At 41.5% G+C, this 19,616-nt stretch overlaps 1 protein-coding gene and 1 long non-coding RNA gene across 14 annotated transcripts in view; one reads left to right on the plus strand and one right to left on the minus strand.

Annotated features, from left to right (window-relative positions):
* nrxn2b (neurexin 2b) overlaps window positions 1-19,616 on the plus strand; it is a 493,664-nt gene that overhangs the window by 271,752 nt on the left and 202,296 nt on the right. For all 13 annotated transcript variants that reach the window (XM_037480221.2, XM_037480234.2, XM_037480230.2 and 10 more), the window contains one exon: window positions 2,707-2,826. In XM_037480221.2, the coding sequence (XP_037336118.2) occupies window positions 2,707-2,826 (120 nt within the window). The remainder of the gene's footprint in view (window positions 1-2,706; window positions 2,827-19,616) is intronic.
* The window catches only part of LOC134127280 (uncharacterized), a 181,230-nt gene that overhangs the window by 143,053 nt on the left and 18,561 nt on the right, over window positions 1-19,616 (minus strand). The gene's annotated exons all lie outside the window — the stretch shown is intronic.

Here is a 19,616-nt window from a genome sequence, read left to right on the forward strand (position 1 = left end):
CAATGGTTGACGCCACTTCAACAGCATCGACCTCCTTTTTATACCCTTTTATCCATGATGCTAATGTGGTACCTCTACCACCATAATGTCAGGCTTAGGGCCGCTGTCAGAGTCACCTTTTGACTCGTCACTACCTGACTAGTTATTTAAAAAAAAAAACACAGCACAACACGGAAGCTCAGTCCGTAGCTTCATCACAGAACCAGAAAAAAACACTGCCGCTGGGTCCATAGCCTAATGAAGATGTTGGAGAGAATAACCCTTCTTCCATTGCCGGCCTCCTGCTCTGACTTTTTTTTTATCTTTGATGAGGAGCTCTGCTCCAGTTGACTCTCTTCCCTCACCTGCTCCAGAGCAAGTGGGTGGACCCTTATGGCTGGAATGCAGATTTCTTTGATGATACCGCCCCTCAGAACCTCGTACTATTGTTTTAATTTTATTTTAATGAGACAGATAAAAACACTAAAGGATTGGATATTAACTCAACTGGATCTGCACTCTGGCTCTCTCAAGACTGCTAATAAATAAGCAGGTGTTTGAGTTGTGGCCCAGCTGTTGTTTTTTGATGCAGGTGGCAGCAGCAATCCATGTGGGGATGTGTGTACACTTTGGGTTTACAGAAGTGTTAGTCATATTGGTTCTCTATATCTTGGCAAAATTTAGAGCAAAACAAAACAGATGGAGTTTTGTGCTCCAACAAACCCAAAGTACCCAGTAATGGATTGTCAGCCATGTAGCGCTGCTGTTTGACCGATCAATAACTGAAGGCAAATCGAGGAAGTGATTACATGACTGGGTTATTAATTATGACCATATGCTTAATGAGCTTATCAAGGGACCCTTTTATGGGTGAGTAATTAATGGGGCAATTAGTGTACTTAGGAATTACTAATAGAAAAAGCTGATAGAAGATGGCATTGCATCTAAGTGGACATTTTGGAGCAAAAAATAAAAGCACTTGTAGGTGGATGATTTTACGCAAGTGTGTGTTTGGGGGTCAGGGGCTCTCTTTTTAATTGGGTCATTTGCACATGGCAATTTAGTCTTGCACTAGACCATGGTTCTTTGGAAGTGTTTAATCGAGATTGAAAAAAAAATCCCACTCTCATGACAGTCCTAAAATAGTTTGTGTTGTGGCCAAGACTTGATCAGCATCCTTTTCTTTCGTCAAGTATCGAGCTTTGTTTGCTTTTCAATTCATAGAAGAGAACATTATTAGAAGGCTCATTTCTGGTTCTCTGCTTAGTATCTTATAGTTTAAAAAAAGAAAGTTAGTTTATTTTATTGATCAGTAGCAGTATGTATGAGTTTAAGCGGATCATTTTTCCATCTCCTTTCTGAATAAGTGGCCGGAATTCCTAAGAGAAATTACAGCGTTGAAGTTTTCTAATTGACAATTTAAATACTTTTAGCCCCCCCTAACGTGTGTGGAAACGGGACAGCATCCGCCAAAACACACACGAACACACACACACAATCGCCTCGCGCCGATATAATAGAGATGCTAAACAGGAACATACTAAACCACCACTCATTTTAAATGCAAATGTGTTTGCAATTATACATCAGGTTCCAACCTTGAATTAGTGTCAAATTGAATCTGAATACATTTCATAAATCACATAATATTATTTAGTCCACGAAAAAGCAGCATTGCTGTTTCTTAATTATTAAGTCTTCTCACAATACATATACCTCTTAGTAAACAGTGTTTTAATAAAAGAGTTAAGACTTCACAATTTGTTTAGATGAGTCATAAAATAGCAGTCTGGTGTCCTGATGGATATTTGAGAGAGAGGTTTGCTTGCTGCTATCTTCCACCTTTGCATACTTGCCAATGATGGACTGCTTTATATGTGATTAATGGGGGGAAGACTGCACAGATTGACCAAAAATACATTCAGAACTTTATCTGAAGCTCAAGCTTCAGTAGTCAGACAGCAAACTCCAAAGCTACGGAGCTTATGTACAATTCCCTCTGTGTCTCCCTGTTGATCTGCAGTGCAGGGACTGTAACAACAAGTCGGCTTGGTTGTAAATGAGCTGTAATATTTGAAGGTAACATTTAACCTGGACTGCCGTTGAAGCCTCGTTTAAGCTTTTATAAAAAAGAATTGGTACAAAACATAAGGAGATATTTTATTAACCTCAACCCAATAAAAAGAGATGCTTCTTTTTAAATGTTCCTCTGACTCAAAAAGAATTGATAAACAGTTGCTGTTTACCATCTCATCTGTTGAAAGTTGAAAAAGCTGTCAAATATATGCTGATTTATTATTATCAAATATTTAAATGTGTATATATAAATATATGAATATATATAGTATGATATATTTATAATATGCACAGGCTGGATTAGGGAACGATGGATACGTTCAGTTATATCATCAATGAATGAATGTTTCACTTCTCTAGCCACAGTTTGACTCAAAAACACTTCTGATATGTAACATTTTCACCAACCCCTCTTCACCAGCGCATTGATCCTGTGAGATTTACAGTGCTGGTAGTAGAAAACCAGTGGGTGCTCAAATGTAAATATGTATCTCTGAGCCGTCCCACAGAGGAGACTGCCAGCAGAGCCAAATGTGCTTTAATACACTAGCAAGTACCTCATTAAAAGTCCCTGTACATCATGTGGGGTCCTCCCTAGGAGTTTCTAATCTTTTGGATTGAAAACAAACCATGTGCTGCTTCTGCCCCCAGGACCCAGTACCACCTGTACGGAGGAGTCTTGCTACCATCAGGGAGTGTGTCTCCAGCAGTGGGAGGGCTTCACCTGTGACTGCACCATGACGTCCTATGGAGGTTCATTCTGCAACGATCGTAAGTGGAACCTATTCTGTTGCAATGGTTTGCGTGTGCGTGTCTGGAGTGACTGGCGATAGGACCCCGAGTTAAAGTGCCCCACTCCACAATGTATCCTCCTGTCACAAGCACGTGATTCATAGTATCACCTCGGATTCCACAACATGGTTCATTGTGAGATTAGCTTTTTTAATGTGTGAGTGTCATGTTTTCGCCCGCCTGGCGGCTTGTAGCAGGGGAGTTCAGGAAGGAGATTAGGGAGAGAGAGGGGTCCGAATAGATGCATGGCTTAGTGGTTCTAAGATGATTAGTATTTATATGGGCTAGTGCTTTCACTGAGTTCCCACAGTGAAGATCTTTTGTGTATTTTGACTTGGATACACTACCGGTATTGAAAAGACGTCATCTCCACAGGTGAAACTACTACTTTTTTGAGGGTTTAAGAATGGAGCATGTAGCTGATCTCGGCTTGGTAACAGAGCTCTTGTACAATTAGCATTCAGCGCTCCTCCCAGGTTGATTTAAACAGGGGCAGAGGTAGGGTGACAGGCTAATAGACCTGTTTGCATAAGTCTTCATTTGCTTATTAAGTGGTTAAGTTGAGCTGTGTCGCACAAACCTTCTTCACTCATTTCTCTTTTTTTTCTTAAACCACCGTATATTGCAGCTGTGATTGAGTTTATCTTTACTTGTTGTAGTGGTTTATATGTATATGGTGGTTTATTTATATATATATATATATGTGTGGATGATTAGCAAGGTGCTTGATTAGCAAGCAGAGATCCCTCTAGGACAGCAAATGATGAAGAAAGTGAGGAGAGGGGTGCTGATTCCTGCATTTGAGTGGTGGCCTGTTGGACCCCCCCCCCACTCAAAATATGACAGGTAGCACTGTGTGGCACTCGGGCGCATAGCAACATGTGTTCTGTGGAGGGAGCCAGGGGATGTGTGTCTGTTTTGTGGAGTGCGTGGAGTGGAGGGAAGGACTTTGCCCACAGCCTGAACAAACACATTGTTATACTGCAGCAAAGGGAAAAAAAGGACTGAGTGCACCAAACTAGGTCAAACTTCATGAAACTATCTTGCATATGTAACAAAGCATTTCTTAAGACTAATCTAAATGATTTATTCTGGATTCATTTTGGATTTAGGACTGGACCATACTAATTATTGTTCCAAATTCCATTCACCCTATGTACAAATATGTTTATTTCATATTTAAAAAATGGGTGGGAATAAAACTAATAGCAAGTGAGTGTTTATTTTGGTTTTTATTTTATATTTCTGTGTCCATGCACACAAAATAATTTAATTTGCGTCATTAAAACACACTTAATGCTTTTGTTGCTGTAAAGAACCTGCCTCGGTAGTGCACTTCAGCCTTTTTAAAGCATGATAAATTTCTAGAACTCTCACCTGTCAAAATGTTTTATTTGCTAGTTTTCACAGAAGGAAAACATCATAATAAGTACTCTGCCTTTTTGGATCTCTTCTAACAGATTGAAATAAAAAATGGAATAAACTAAAATTATCTTAAAATCAACAGTATTTCCGAAGATTCACTGATTTCATTGTATTCAATCACCAGTCTGAATATACAATCCTAGTATGATGTGTTCAGTGGCTGCTATTTAAAGTTCAATCCCCTCCACTCGCTTTCTTCCTGCAGTGTTTTCTTGCTGAAAGATTGCCATACTGACACAATCACACGCATACACACACCAATAAATGTGTACATTATGCATTTTGTTAATGTGTTCTACGACAGTGTGCATGCATTATTGTTTCTGTTGCTTCCTTCCTTCCTCGAAGCAGCTGCACAACACCAACACTTCTGACTTCATTTCTTCCATCCTGGGAAACACATTTGATCTCTTCACTTTAGGAGCCTTCCCTGAGTTGATCTTTGGGCTCCTTGTCTTCAGCGTCTTCTCTTCCATCACTTTGCGTTGTCCTACTTTTCGCCACACAAGCAACTATGTTTCCTTGAGCCCTTTTCTGGACTTGTAAAATCAGCGAATCAAAATTTGTTTCATCTCGGCAACCTACGTGGAGTTTTTCCTTGAACCTGCTCTGAGATCACAGGTAGGATTTTGTAGCGTTTTGAATTTGGGTATGAAACCGATGCTCGGAGTGAGGACGATGTTTTTATTTTTTAAACTCAAGTTTAAAATGGATTCCCCCTCTTCCCTGTAATGTTGTTTTTATTTATCTTCTACATAGCTAAAGATGGACATCTGGCACATGGCTTAGAGCTGCAAGAATGTTAGTTTATGAATCCTAAAAACCTTATTAAAAGAATGGCAAATACCTTCTGTCCACCAGCAAGGACTGGCCCTTCCTTTATATTCACAGCACTTGGGAGTTTATAGTGAGCATAGTGTCCAGAGAATGGAGGAGTAACGCTGACCGCCCCTGCTTTTCAGACAGTAGAGGAAGGCGATATCGTTATAGAGCACTTATGCATACATAGATGAATAGAGTGGATATTAAACGCAAAGGAAAGACTGCTCTGTTGTGCAGCATCTTATCAACATTGATGTTCCCTCCCAGCTAAAGCTAATTGTTGAATCCCATATGTGCATAACTAAATTGGAGGATGAGTCATTTGACTCTTTAGTAGCTGCTTATGAAAGACACCCATCAGCTCTGACAGGGGTTCACTGTTACTTCGTTTCTAAATGCAATCAGTGAAAAAGTTTTAATGGGTAGTCTCACCTCTCCTTATTGTATGTGAAGATTTATATATATCCAGTGTCTCCAAGCTTCGTATTTTGTACACTGTTACACACTTTTGAAAAGTCACACATGTTAGTGCCCAGCAGCGCAGGCAGAGGACAGAATACTGTGTGACACTCCCAATCCCTCTGTCCAAGGTGTGTTTTTGTTGGCGGTGTTTAATCCATAGTAAAAATAGATTTACCTCCGGGTCCACTAACTGTTAGGAAAGGGTGTTTGAGGTGAAGTAGTTGACTCGGAAATGGTATTCCGAAGCATTAAAATGTTCTTCCATTTGAAAAAAAAATTGCGTAAATGCATTCATCACAAACTATTTATATAAATGCTGCAATACAAGATAAGGTGTCTACGTTGAATTGTGCATGACCTCCTGAATTCTCTGGTCCTGTGAGTTATTTTGAGAGCTCCCACTCAGTCTGAGGATTGAATTGAACTGCCCCACACCCTTCCATGTCATACTAGACGGCAGTCTCCTTGTTTTTTTTCTCCTTTTCCCGGCATTGCCTATTTTTGAGCAGCCACCTGACGTAGCAGATAAGAGAAGACACCAGTGAGAAGGCCTGGCAGTCCGATTGGTGGAAAGTTTATTATAGAACTGATCACCGTGTACCGAAGTTAACACGGTTGCCTTTTAGCCGTGGATAAAGGGAAGCTCCCCGCCGCTCACCCACGCTGAATTTATTTGTCGAGTTCCTGTATAGCGATGCTGCTGAGCAGTGCGACAGCCCATATTGAGATAGCTGGGAATGTGTGAGCATATGAAGTGAATCCCAATCCCTTCTTTGTTTAATATTGTTTGCACCTCTTCCGCTGGTCTGTTTGCCCTGGGGAGGCTAATAGACCAATGGAGGAAGGAGCAGAGACGAATACTTGCCATCCTTTCTACACATACTCAAATGACCTCGAAAGCCACATCCAAACACCAATGCTCTCCAACAGCATTTACTCTCAAATGTATCCACTTTTCTTAAACCGCCTCCATATCTGTTCTCATTAACAGGAGGAGCATCTGCTGCTATTACACTTGAAAAAACACTCAAGTTGAGACTTGAGGTTGTTGAAACACACTGTACTGTTGTGTTCATGCACACAGATTCATTTAAGGCACAACAAATGAAAAACAAGCTATCTTATGCACCCATCACACACGCACACACTCCAAGGCGAGGGAGCATTTGTAATTCAGCAGCAACCCGCGGTGATTGACTGGTCTATTTGTTTCTGCGTAGCGTATAAGTGGGCCACTTGGTATCCTGCCTTATTCATCTGGAACCAGCTCAGACAGAGATGCTGTGCAGTGCAAATGCTTTGTTTCTCTCTCGTCCTCTGTTTATTTGAGGGAAGGGGGGGGGGGGGGGCGAGCAAGAAGGAGACAAAAAGGGAGGTGGAGGAGCCGGCTGGATCCGCGCAACTCTTGGCAGGGCGTTTGCACAACACGTGCATGTGCACAATGAATCCAGCTGCCGGCGCATGGTTCTGTCCAGTGTACTTATTGAGTTTAAAGTCTGTTTGCAGGCAGCACTGCTGATTTCAATCTTCCTCCTCTCCAAATCCTTCATCCCTATTTTGTGTTTTTCTAGATTGATATGGTATTATTTATGTTTTAAATCATTTTATTTAGGCCATACATTAGCCAGAACACAAAGCTAGCTGAGCTGTAGCTCATCAATGGTCACATCTAAACACTTTTTCTGTTGAGGAGTTCAGGTCCGTTTGCCTGAATACTTGTGTCCGTTTACCTGGTCGGTACAGTCCGTAAGTTAGTTAGCCTGTTACGGACCAAAGAACCAGACTGGGAGCTCTTGATAATACGGTCACTCTGATTCTAAGCAGATTCTGGTGCTGATCAATGGGTGAGTGTTAGACCTGCTACTGTTCATTAAGTCCATTAAAAAGCATGTGACAGTGTTCTTCCAGTTATAATCCCCAAATGATCACTCATGATACGCAAAGGATTTGCAATTTAAGAACTATCAATGAAATTCTAATAGTGCTCAAAATCTGTTATTTCATTGTGAGTTTATGTGACATTAAAGAAAATGAGTATACAACTGCAGTAGAGATGCAGACACTTTTGTCAGCCACTATTGCCAGAACTCAACAGCCAACGTGATCAGTCAACGTGAACGGGGTCAGAAATAAAAGGCATACTTTTATTATTTTTTTCTGTTTGGTCAGACCAAATGAAGCGAGTTTCCGGTGTGAAATCACCATAATGTATTGATTATAGGTTTAATGTAATGTAATGTACTCCTTGCCTGATAGTTTTCACCAGGCAATGGGGATGCCTAGAGCCTTTTTCATTCTTACCAAATTTACCAAAACGCGTTCACTCTCATTCTGGCCAGCAACTCTGCAGGCGATAATTTGCTCGGTACATCACTAGCGATGAAGAAGGGACTGAAAAAGACAAAGAAGGAAAGCATAGAAAATAAAAAACAAAGAGAGCCCACTTAGTGTAAAGGACTTGGTTGATGCTTAATATCGATTGTCAGCCCACTTTAATAATGAAGGTCACGCCGGTTTCAGCATAGACTCTGCCGAACACGGTGTGGCTCCTGATGGACTTAAGGAGAGGCTTTAGACCCCTCAGATCCTCATCACCAGCCAGAAAACCTCACAAGGAATAAGTAAGCAGAGAAGACCAAAAAAAAACTGCCTCTGATCAAACCCCCTGATCCAATAAAGGAAATCTCCTTTGACCTCAGAAGCCATCAGGGAGAAAAGCGCGCATGGTCGCACATTCAGACAAGTGTATGACGAGCTCTTTATTTATTTATTTTTTGCTCATATTCTCTCTAACTTATCCAGTCCTCCCACCTCTTATGCGGCCCCTGTCTTCTCTCTGCGCGGTTCGCTAGCCGGCCCTGAGGAGCTGCGGTCCGGACCCAGTAATTATCCGGCCCCTCATTAGGCCAGAAACACTGTGTGAATCCTGAATAATTACTTGGCTTGCTTTTATTTATTTTTTTCATGCCCATTAATCCACACACACTCACACACACACACAAGAATCCACTATACCCACCCCCCCTAAATGAGATGGAGGTGGACCGTGGAGGTTGCAGCTATCTTGCCATTTGCAGACGCTGAGTGTGACAGCACGGGCAGAGAGATGAGAAGAAGGGTGCAAAGCAGTAAGAAAAAAAGAGCCGCTGTGAGTAAGTGTTTTTTGAAGTGAAGTAAGTGTCTCCCGGAAGAGGGCAGTGCTGAGCCCGTTGGAGTTTAGAAGTCCCTGAAGGGGATTGGTTGAGGACGGGCGGCCACGTTCACTGGCACGTGGTCCCGAGGTTGGCAGGTGACTGTATTAGCTTAGATCCACATATCGTTTTGGGAGGAATTGTGCTCTTCACTTGATTAAATTGACATTTTAAATGAGTGCTGATTTTCTCACTTTACATGTGCAATAGATAAGATTTCCTACAATAACTATTACTGAGCACACATCTCCTTTTTGCTTTAAACTACTTTAATGACCACTATGCTCTTCAGATAGGTAGGTGGGAAAGGAAACCCAAAGAAACTGTCCTTTTGGTCTTGATGAATTTCTTTACTCTGTGTTTAGCTAGTGCAGATTTTCACCTCTGCTTTGTTTTAATTAAAGACCGGGTGCGCTTTTAAACCACAGGGTGCATGAAGGGACGATTAATGGGGCTTTTGTAATTGCTTTGAGACCACTCCAACCACTTGCGCACATTATCAAAGACCTTCGACTATACGCCGGAATAAAAAGATCGGTGGGAGGAATGTTTGTGCGTTAATGTGTGCACGCTCTGGGAAAGTGGATCAAAATATAACAGCAGGGTAAAAATTGGGGAAAGCAATTATTTCTCACAGGTGGTTAGATAACACATCTCATGTCAGTCGATTCCTTTGTTGACACTTTGTAAATAGCAGAAACGCATGTGTGACTAGTGTCAATACTGCTGATTGAATTCAGTGGAGCAAAAGCATCCTGTGTGTGTGTGTGTGTGTGTGTGTGTGTTGCTTTTTAAAATGCAATGGTACCAGTGTTAACATGACACGGATTGAAGTAACCGGTAGGCGCTAAAAGCCTCTTAGCCATCACATTCTTTCAATCCATTCAGACATTTTCATGAATAGATGTGTTAATCTATTGAAAGAGCTTACTTTTCATTCTATACAGAAGTGAAAAAATAATCTGAGTTGTCACTAATTATTTCTGAATTATTTTTATATTGACAGGAACAAAACTATAGGAGAAGAGGCGTGTGACCATTGCTTTAGAATAATGCGGCGTGCTGCTTGAGCGTACAATATGGTACTACCAGAGAATGTAAATGTATTGATAGACTGACATTTTTGTTTAGTTACAATGCTAGGTTTTATACATATTAAGGGTCTACATTTCTTATTCCAGTTTTTATTTCATTATTAACAAGAGAATTAAAACATAAATTGGTTTTCAAACGCATAGTATTATGACGGGGTTATTGGTTCATAAGACATTTTTCAAGTGTGCAAATAAATTCCCAAAACGTATATACAACATACATATGTTGTCCATGAGAAGCAAAATCAGCTTCCCCCTTAATGGCTTTAACGGAATGATGTGTGGTTCCATAAGCACTTTTTTCCACCACTTAGATTCGACTGAGTTTGGCAATACATTACATTACATGTCATTTAGCTGATGCTTTTATCCAAAGCGACTTACAATAAGTGCATTTCCACATAGATACAAACTCAGAACATAACAAGAAAGTACAATTTTCATCAAATAAGCAGTTTCAAAACATGTTATAGAAAAGTGCCATTATAAGTACAATTTAAGTGCTACGATTTGTTAGTGCTACGGTTTGCTAGTGTTTTAGTCAAGGTAGAGTCTAAAAAGGTGTGTCTTGAGTTTCCGGTGGAAGATGTAGAGGCTCTCTGCAGTCCTGATGTCATCAGAGAGCTCATTCCACCATCTGGGAGCCAGGACAGCAAAGAGTCGCGATCTCGCCGAGTGCTTTTCTCTCAGTGATGGAGGAACAAGCAGCTTGATGCAGAGCGGAGTGTGCGGGTTGGGATGTAGGGTTTCACCATGTCCTGGATGTAGACATGCAAACAATCTGCAGAGAATGTAAACTTTTCCTCAGTGCATCGGCACAGAGGGACCTTCACCTTGTCATCCTTCTCCTTCTTCCCTCACTCCCGCCCTTCCCTGAACTTGCCCTACCCATCGTTCCCTGTTCAACTCCAATCCCCTCCCCCCCTGCTGCTCCCTGTAGGCTGAGGGAGTCTGAGGGGCTTAAGCCTTTATACATATATACATTAGATATTCAATATTGAGTGGCTAGTTTAGGCAAACTGTATGAATCATACGCTTTGATTTCACCAGGGCACCAAGTGTGCAGCTTCTAAAGAAAAGAAGTAGCGCTTTACTACTACTTTATTTAAGGCACAGACCTGTTCCATAGGGAAGATAACATTAAATGACTTCTGTTGTAATCTAGCACTAGAAAATTCTCAAAAAATTACCTAGACTTTTCATGTCCTAATATAATGCTATGGAAAACACTAATAGAAGCTAAATGACATGTCATTTAATGTAATATATAGATATACAAATACAATCTCTTTTACAAACTGGGTTGAGCTGCTCTTTTTGTTGCTCAATTTGAGCATGTGCCATTGATCTCCTTATGTCCCCAATGCAATGTTTGTATACAGTTTTATTATATATTTATAACATATGTTTATATGTTTATAACATTCCGGCTTATCACGCCACAGTGATAAGCAGGAAGGGAGGCAGCCTGTACCGCCCCCTCACCGGAGAGGGCGTGTGAGCACACAGGCCTGTTCTGCTATTGTTCTTATTCGCATATTAAAAAACATATTTTAGATATTTGTGATTCTGACTTTGAAACAGTCAGTGCCTCCCCAGCCACGAACCTCTAACTCCTACTCGTACTGAGCATGTATCAAACTACAACAGCTCAAGACCCTTTGTTCAACAGGACTCGAGGTCACTAGACCCAGACACTGTTGTGGTCCAGCTGGTTACTTTCCACAAGTGGTTTTATATTGTAGTAGCTTGATTTCTATACATGTTGCAGCTTTCCCTCTCTAAAAGTACCTCCCTCTTTGTTAGATTCAAAGTTCAGTGTTCTGGTTGGTATTGTTTGTATTTGATGCAACTCAGATCAAAAATCACATTTCTTTATTAATGTTGAGAATTTTATGAAGTCGCTTGTTAAATTATTGGCAATCATCCATTCCATCTTTCACCCATTTGTAAATCTTTGCTCCTTTAGTGATAAACAGCAAGTCAGACAAACACCCTTCTTTTTTTTTGTTTTTTGGGGGTCTATGGCAATATCATTTCCACATGAATGCAGTAGCGATAACACATGCTGACGCCCTAAAGATAGCGCCGTAAGTAAGGTTACATCGGGGATGTGAATACAATAATAGATTATTATAATATTATCTGATTAAACACAGCAGTGGATTACCCCCACAGTTAAATCTACATGCTTCATTATACACATCATCCCGACATTGTTAGAGACGATAACAATAATAAAGCTTTAAAAAGTGACATTAGCACTGGATATAATTGCGATCTCTTGCTCCTGTACGTATGTTCATAAATTATCACAGTGACCTTAGCAAGAATCCTCTTTATGCATTCTACAGAACAAATGATCATCCGTTAGCCAGAAGCTATGTTCCTCGTCTCAATCTAATAATTAACTTGTTTCAATAGTATGAATAACCGCTTTATTGTAACAGCAATATATGAACTCAGAAGTTAGAAGTCAAGCTGTACTTCGTATAAGTTTGAGTGAACGTGCTCTTTGTTAGCTGGATGTCTTCAGCACATGATGTAATGCAGTGTGTCTTTAACAGCCAATACAGTTGCTGTGGCGTGTCAATGAGAGTCTGCTCTCGTCCATCCATGGAGCTGTTTAAGAACTAATCATCCAGCCAGAAATTATTTTTTGCCACATAAGTATGTGTTGAATCTGGTGTACATGCCAAAAAATCAGTTCAATGAGATCTAATGGTGTGTGCCTCCATTCAAATCTGTGTAGGATAAACAGACTCCCTGCTGATTACCGGCTGTTGCACGTTGTGCTCTGTTGGACTAAAACTACCCTCACATCCTCCTCGCTCCTATCAGGCCACTGATGGAATTCCACGACCATTTTACAGCGGGCCATGAATCAAGGGGCTTGTGAGATGATAAATGATGGGGCCCGCAGATGGAGCGATAAATCAGGATCATCCCTCACCACGTCCCTAATTAATAATATGTTGAGGTGCATTTCAATGCACATACTGTATTTAAATAGCATTAATAAATTAATTTCATTGCCCTCTCACTTGTCCCAAGTGTTTGTGTGTGTGTGTCTAAAAATTGTCTATCTTTTATTACTACCATGACAAAACGGCATTTTAAAACCTTTGATCAAGACCTTTTTCCTATGCCCCTGTGGTACTTTCCTGGGATGTGCTGTGTTGGGATGCTCTCAGCGCCACTGCTTCATTGAATCGTGTTGTTCTGTAATCTGACGGATGACGGGCATGCAGAGTAAGTGGGATGGAGATAGGGAGAGAGAGAGATGGCATTCTTTGCAAAAGCCCCCCATCGTTTGCTGTTCAGTGGGGGTAGACTATGTCTATTGTACATGCCCCATGGTATTTGGCCCTATTAATTCATGCATTGATATTTCTACAATGTCCAAGTAATTACATTATCATGGAGTAGTTTTCCAGTGATGTACGTTGTGTTTACTTTTCTACATGTGACTCAGCTGTTTTGCTGCTCCTCATTAGTTCATTTGTTTTTGTTGCCACGACGTCTCTGCTTTTTTGTCAGCTGATGTATTGTCATAGCTGCAACCAGCTTACTGTATGTATGTACTTTGTAATTCTTTTTTAGTGCCAGAAATGAACAAAGATACGGCTTCCTGAGCGACTGCTGGCACCCTACAGTGCGGCATATTCTGTGTGGTTGCTTGTTCATTCCTTTCCAGCCAAAGGAAAAAAGCATTTCCTTTTAACTGAGCTTCAGCCTTACTTAGCTTCCGTAGCACAACTAATATACTTCTGGATTCTCTGATGGCCGACGGTAAAATAATGAGCAAAATCAAATGTATTATCAGTGTTACAGAGACGCATCTTGAGCTACAATCAGAGAGAAGTGGTCCACGAGCACTGGGTGGCATTAGTGTAGTTTCTGCACTGCTCAACCACACTAGTCTACCTTCTTTTTGCTCATATGCGTAAGCTCCATCGATCACTGACCCTCCTCAGGCAGACTTATTTGTCTGTAGGAGCAAAATATATAAAAGGCTAATTAAATCCGGAGTGAAACACTATTATAGTAAAACTGAGGGATGTTTTAGTAAAACTGAAATTCTTTCTACTAATTAAAGTAAGATCTTGCTGAAGCATCCAACCTGACCATTGGTGTTGAGGACTCTTCTGTTGTCTCTTTCTCTGACAGATCAGTCCTTACAAATACAGCTATATTGTGCTTACTGACTGTGTTTTCTTACTTGACCTGCTGGAAAAAAAATGCCTGAACCTTTTCCCTACTCCTGTGTCCTCACACCTGTGCTTGGCACCTCCTGTATTATTCATAGCGATGCTGTTCTCTGTGAAACAAATAGTTTTGGCCGCCCAGTCAGCTGGCGTGTATCAGAGGCCTGACAAACAATCACCCTCTAAGAGCTTTTAGAAGTGATGGAGGAATTCTAGCAGAAGCTTGGTACAGTAAAACAAAACGCTGCATCAACTTTAAGGCCACGGCTTAGCTTTCCTGTCCTTTGTTGTATGTTATTTTGTCATCTACGCAAGTTTCTCATGGTTGGCTTTAAATGGACAAAAGACGACCATTATTATAAGCTGAGCAGTGTCATACCTTCACACAGTTGTCTATTCGGAAGCTGGCCATTGATTCGACAGTGTGCCGTCAGCATCCTTGGGTCCTCCATCACGGATGTCACTGTTGTTGTTGCATGCGTCTCTTTCAATGGTCCCTTCTTATCCGGAAATGTATTGAGTTTGTCTTTCACCTTCCTTTTCGGCAAATGAAGGGGCTGGAGAATCACCTCCAACCTACCTCAAGGGCGGATGAATTGATAATCTTATGTGGCTCTGGGATTAGCCTGAAGGCGGTCTAAAGCTCATTGAAATGCTGTGAAAGAAGAAAGGAAAGATTGAATTGTATTTTTCCCTCTCTCTCCTGTTACTACCCCCACTCCTTTTTCCAAACACAAACATCCCACCTCCACCCATGGACCCTGCAGTTAATTCCTATTGTCACTCTCTAGTATCCTCAAATAGCATTCACTTTGTGTTCCCTCCTCCTCCTCATCATATCCCTCGTTTTTCTTTCTTCTAATTTTGCGTTTGCATTAAATGTTACACAAGCATGCACTACACATAGATAGTGTGAGTTGATTAAGAAGTAATGCATGTTCTCTTGCCTTCATACTGGAAAGTAATTTTTGCTTTTCTATCCCCTTGCCCTTGGTAAAACCTGAATTTGCTTGAGCAACACAAATGTTTAGTTGTTCTGTGTATTCTTTATGGAAAACCGTAACATACTAACGCTACTTGACAAATATTCCCTGCCCCTCCTAATTATTTTCTGTTTCATGGTAAACATGGCTTGCAGACTCCAAAAATTGGCCAATATTTGCTACGTGCCGCATGCATGAGTACTCTGCACATAGGCAGTAAGTGTGTTCCGATCCAAAAGAGCCCCTCTGTGTGGCTCTGCTTAGTGTGCAAATGTGCACACAAGCTCACGGCCATGCCCTTCCCCTGCTGACACAAAGAAGACAACACAGCATAATAAACATCATCCTCACACACCCTTTTTTTGGCGTAATTTGGCCCCCTGTATAGAACCCCCTATCGACGGACAGCACAGTTTTGCTTGCAGTTTTAGTTTCTCTTTATCTCACTCGTTTACGGTTTCTCGTTTCCCACGCATTTCTCGCATATCTCAGCTCTCGCATTTGATCAGCTAAGCTAAAGTAGTTCTCATCTTGTGTCTGCAGCCAGAGCCACAAAATGTTTAATCAATCTCATTGGATTTCATTTTTGATCAATTACCCACATGTTGGAAGCTGCTGGGATGGCGGGCCATAGAGGGTGCTCGGCATCGGATTCTATATCACAAAATTATTCATTACTGAGGTGTGCTGATCCGCAACCCTGACTTGTGCTGCCAGTCATCAGCGGAGCTATATCGTGCTGTGGGCAAAAGGCCAAAAAGGGCATATGAAAGCATTTAAGTTGAGCTAGATTGAATACAGCTGCAGCGCTCTGTCATGAATGAGATGCCTCTCGTAGTTTCATTTATATTCAGAAACAATTACTTTGTCTTTTCTCATGATTCATAATGCCCCCTTTATTGAACTGCCTTAATTCAGAAGAATCTATAATAGCAGCTGATTTGCCTTAATGTCGTCCACACTGATATTGCAATTGTTCCAGTGGCTAATGAAAACAATACATCTAGTCTATGGTAGTTTAATTGTGATTGACAGAGGGCTTTCTCTCTCTGCCAATCTCCAATTGCATTGGCTTTGCAGTGTTAAGGTCCGCCTAGTATTGATCAATTCCACAATAACCAAATATTAAAAACAAGCAACTATCTATTATGGAAGTGATTTTAGCTTTTAATAAGAGGCCAGCATTGACTGAGCGGCGCAGTGGCCTCATTTAGAATTTGGTACACTAAGAAAAGAATCTTCACACACACACAGACACAAACACACACACACACAGCTTAGTGTAAACGTAAACGCATGGCAGCAGTGCACAGCAGAGAGGGGAGTCGCCCACTCTGAAGCAAGAAATCTGTTCATTTAAGGCGCCAAAACAGCAGGCTAGCCATCTCCTCCCGTCCTTGTTTTATCTTTTGCAGTTGAAGGGCATTCGGATTCATCTGAAACGGTTTCATATTAGTCAGTTGTGTGATTTGGAAGTGAAGCAGTTTTTATTTATTTATTTCAATAAATAATTGAAGCAGATGAAAGAGAGGTAAAAAAGGATCAGATTGAAGACTGAAATTATGTATAGTCTCAGTATATCACAACCCTCCCACTCATCACTCTTGGCCTCTGGGGTTGTGGAGGACTGGAACAGGAAGAGAATCTGATCTTTTGATGTCCAGTCTGAGCTGCGGTGCTAAAATATTGAAGTTGTTTTCGGTGCATTGTGCAGTCCCCACTGCTTACGTATTCTACTTCAAGATAAAATGCAGACCCCCGTACAGCTGCTAGTCACTTCATTTACTGGGCCGTTATCTCACTTGATATCTCACAGATGCTCTCGTCCTAGTGCACTTATTTCTCTCCTTGCACGTGTGTGTGAGAGAGAATGAGAAACCACCAAAGGTTTCTCTCAAACTAGCTGGTTGGGTTGCTTCATACTCGTGTTCTATATGAGTCAGTTCCCACTGTGCCCTTAAGTGCATATTGGCTCGATTTGAGCACAAATGTGCTCTAACTGACACTCTCACAGCTGGTGAAATGCGTCCCCGACAACTTTCAAGGGCACCCCGTTAACTGTGTGGGCGTCCCGACTGGCCAACATGTGGCTAGCGACGGTAGGAGCACCATGAAGGGCCCTAACTCAGCTTTGATTAACGTTTCTGGATCTACTGCGAAGGTCCACTCTCAGACCTAAAGCCACTGTCTGTGTGTGTCCCGGGCAATTAAACCTGTCTGCATCTATTCTGCTAACAACAAGGGGCAGTGTCCTGAATGCCATGTAGCCGGCAAGCTAGATCCAATCACAAGTGCTCACTCGAGAGACATCGGTGACTCGATGAAGCCAGGTGTGAACTGCTACCCACCCCAGCGGGATGCGGACGCCGTCTGGATGTTTCCAGCTCATTTGCCCCTGGCTACGCTGTGCGAGCTAGCAGTGCTCTGGATTCCCCTCATGTCTATGCCTCTCTCTCGCTTTCCGTATCTGACTCTGACTTTCTCTGCCTACCACCCCGACCCCCCCCCCCCCCTCCTCTCTCTCTACCCTCCTTCTCCCATACAGCAGTGATTCATCACCGCATTGAGGCTGTGAACACAGGGATAGAAGCCAGTGAGTAGCGAATGGTAACTGCAGCTGGCACTTCTTTAAAAAAGCAGACAAAGGTGGGAGGTAGAGAGTAGCGGGTGATGGGGTCATTTTTTAAATCCCATGTCTACACTACCAAATGAGATGAAAAATGAATTGAGAGACACCGAACAGGCAGGAAGGGACAAAAATGGATAAGAAGAGCTAGAGGAGATCCATACTTACTGTATGATATGCTTACTGGAGAGAACTCACTGCTGGAGAGGAGCAGGAGTCAGCAGACCGCACACACACCAATGGCAACTCTGCTTCTTAATAACGAGAGCTATCCTGCAATAGTCTCTGATTCGAAATCATCAAATTTTCAACCTTTTTCCATTTTTAAGTCTAATTGTAACCGTTACTTTATTTGCACCCTCACTCCTTCATTCTTGCCATCTGTTCGATATACTTTTAAAATCGTTTTGTAGAGCCCTGCTGGCCACATTTAAGTGTTTGGATGGGTGAAGGGAAAAAAGGGTGAGAGAAAAGAGAGAGATGAGAGATGAGATAAGCAGGTGATTTAAGTTTAAGAAGCAGTACGTAAGCCAACTGAGAAATCACTCAACCTTTGAATGCTGTCTTTACCCTAAATTATAAAGTGTGTGTGTGTGTGTGTGTGTGTGTGTCTGTCCCTCTGAGAATTTCCAATGAAGGAAGTAAGGTGAGAGAGAAGCACGGTGTCTCAGGGCAAGGGAGAGGAGCGAGACACAGTGGAATACATCTCAGTCTGGCTCGAGTGGAATTCACTCATTTTGGTAACATTTCCACTAACTTTCTCTATATCTGGTAATCAGTGAGCTGTTCTTTTACGACGCTGTATCAGCATCTTGAAAAAGAAATATTGAGCCAGGGGAGGGAGTAATGTTCTGAGAGAAATTAATTTTTAAATATACGGTCATAAGAATGTAAAATCAACTCATTCATGTCAAATTAACTAACCAGTGTATTGTTTTCATCTGAATGGAGACGATTTACAGCAATGTCTCTTCAAAGTATGAATCAAGTAACAAGTGTTTCCTCATTGTCTTGGCCCTAATTGTATATAGTTTGCCTCTTTCCAGGTGATTTATGTCTGTCATCCATTCAAGAACCGAAATAGGAAGTCTCTAATTTGGCATCTTTATATTTTTAAGAATATATAATTTGTTGTGAAAAAGGTTTAAGTCAGACAGCATTGTGTCACAAGGGAACAAAGCAACTGATTGCTTTTTCGGCATTGATTTGACTATACCACAAACAGCGTGATTGATTGGCTTCTCCTGTAAACACCAAATGTTCTTCCTTTGTCCCAGTGAAAACTGAATGTTGAATTACAGCTGCGTTCTAAGGATTACTCGTTTACTCTGGGATTGCGGTGATCTTTTTGAGATGCTGAAAAATACTGCCCCCACATCTGTTGAGATTACCCAACTGGCTGCGAAGTCTCCTGTGCCCTCTTCTTTAGTCACAGACAGATGATTCTGACTCCTGTGCAAATCAGACTTCAGTTTTTCCCCCAGGTTTACAGTTTGTTTGGGGGAGACAGACATCAAAACGTTTTGCCATGCAGGTGGGTGCGTGCTCACCTGTGTGTGTGTGTGTGTGTGTGTGTGTGTGTGCGCGCGCAGAGAGCCGTGAAGTGTAAGTGTAAACGTGTGACCATGTAGAGGCAGATACACCTGTTCTATACGAAAGGTAACCATGAAGGACTTTATTGATCTGGCTCTAAATGTAAAATAAAGCCTTTGAGACTTTCAAGGTGTGCCACCTCTCCCCCGCACACAAATTAATGTTTATTAATTAATTAATTAAAACCATTACTGCTGACAATCCACTCAACTGATTTGGTCCCCTCTCTGTACCACATTTTCATGTTGTGCCTAAACTCGCTACTGTAATTCCTAGAAGGTTTTATTTGTGCTGCAGGATGCCGTGGCTTGCCCAGAAAACAGGTAGTAAATTATTAATGATGTGCCTAAATGAGACTGTTAGTC

Source organism: Pungitius pungitius, chromosome 1, assembly GCF_949316345.1.
Source record: "Pungitius pungitius chromosome 1, fPunPun2.1, whole genome shotgun sequence".
NCBI classification, from domain to species: Eukaryota; Metazoa; Chordata; class Actinopteri; order Perciformes; family Gasterosteidae; genus Pungitius; species Pungitius pungitius.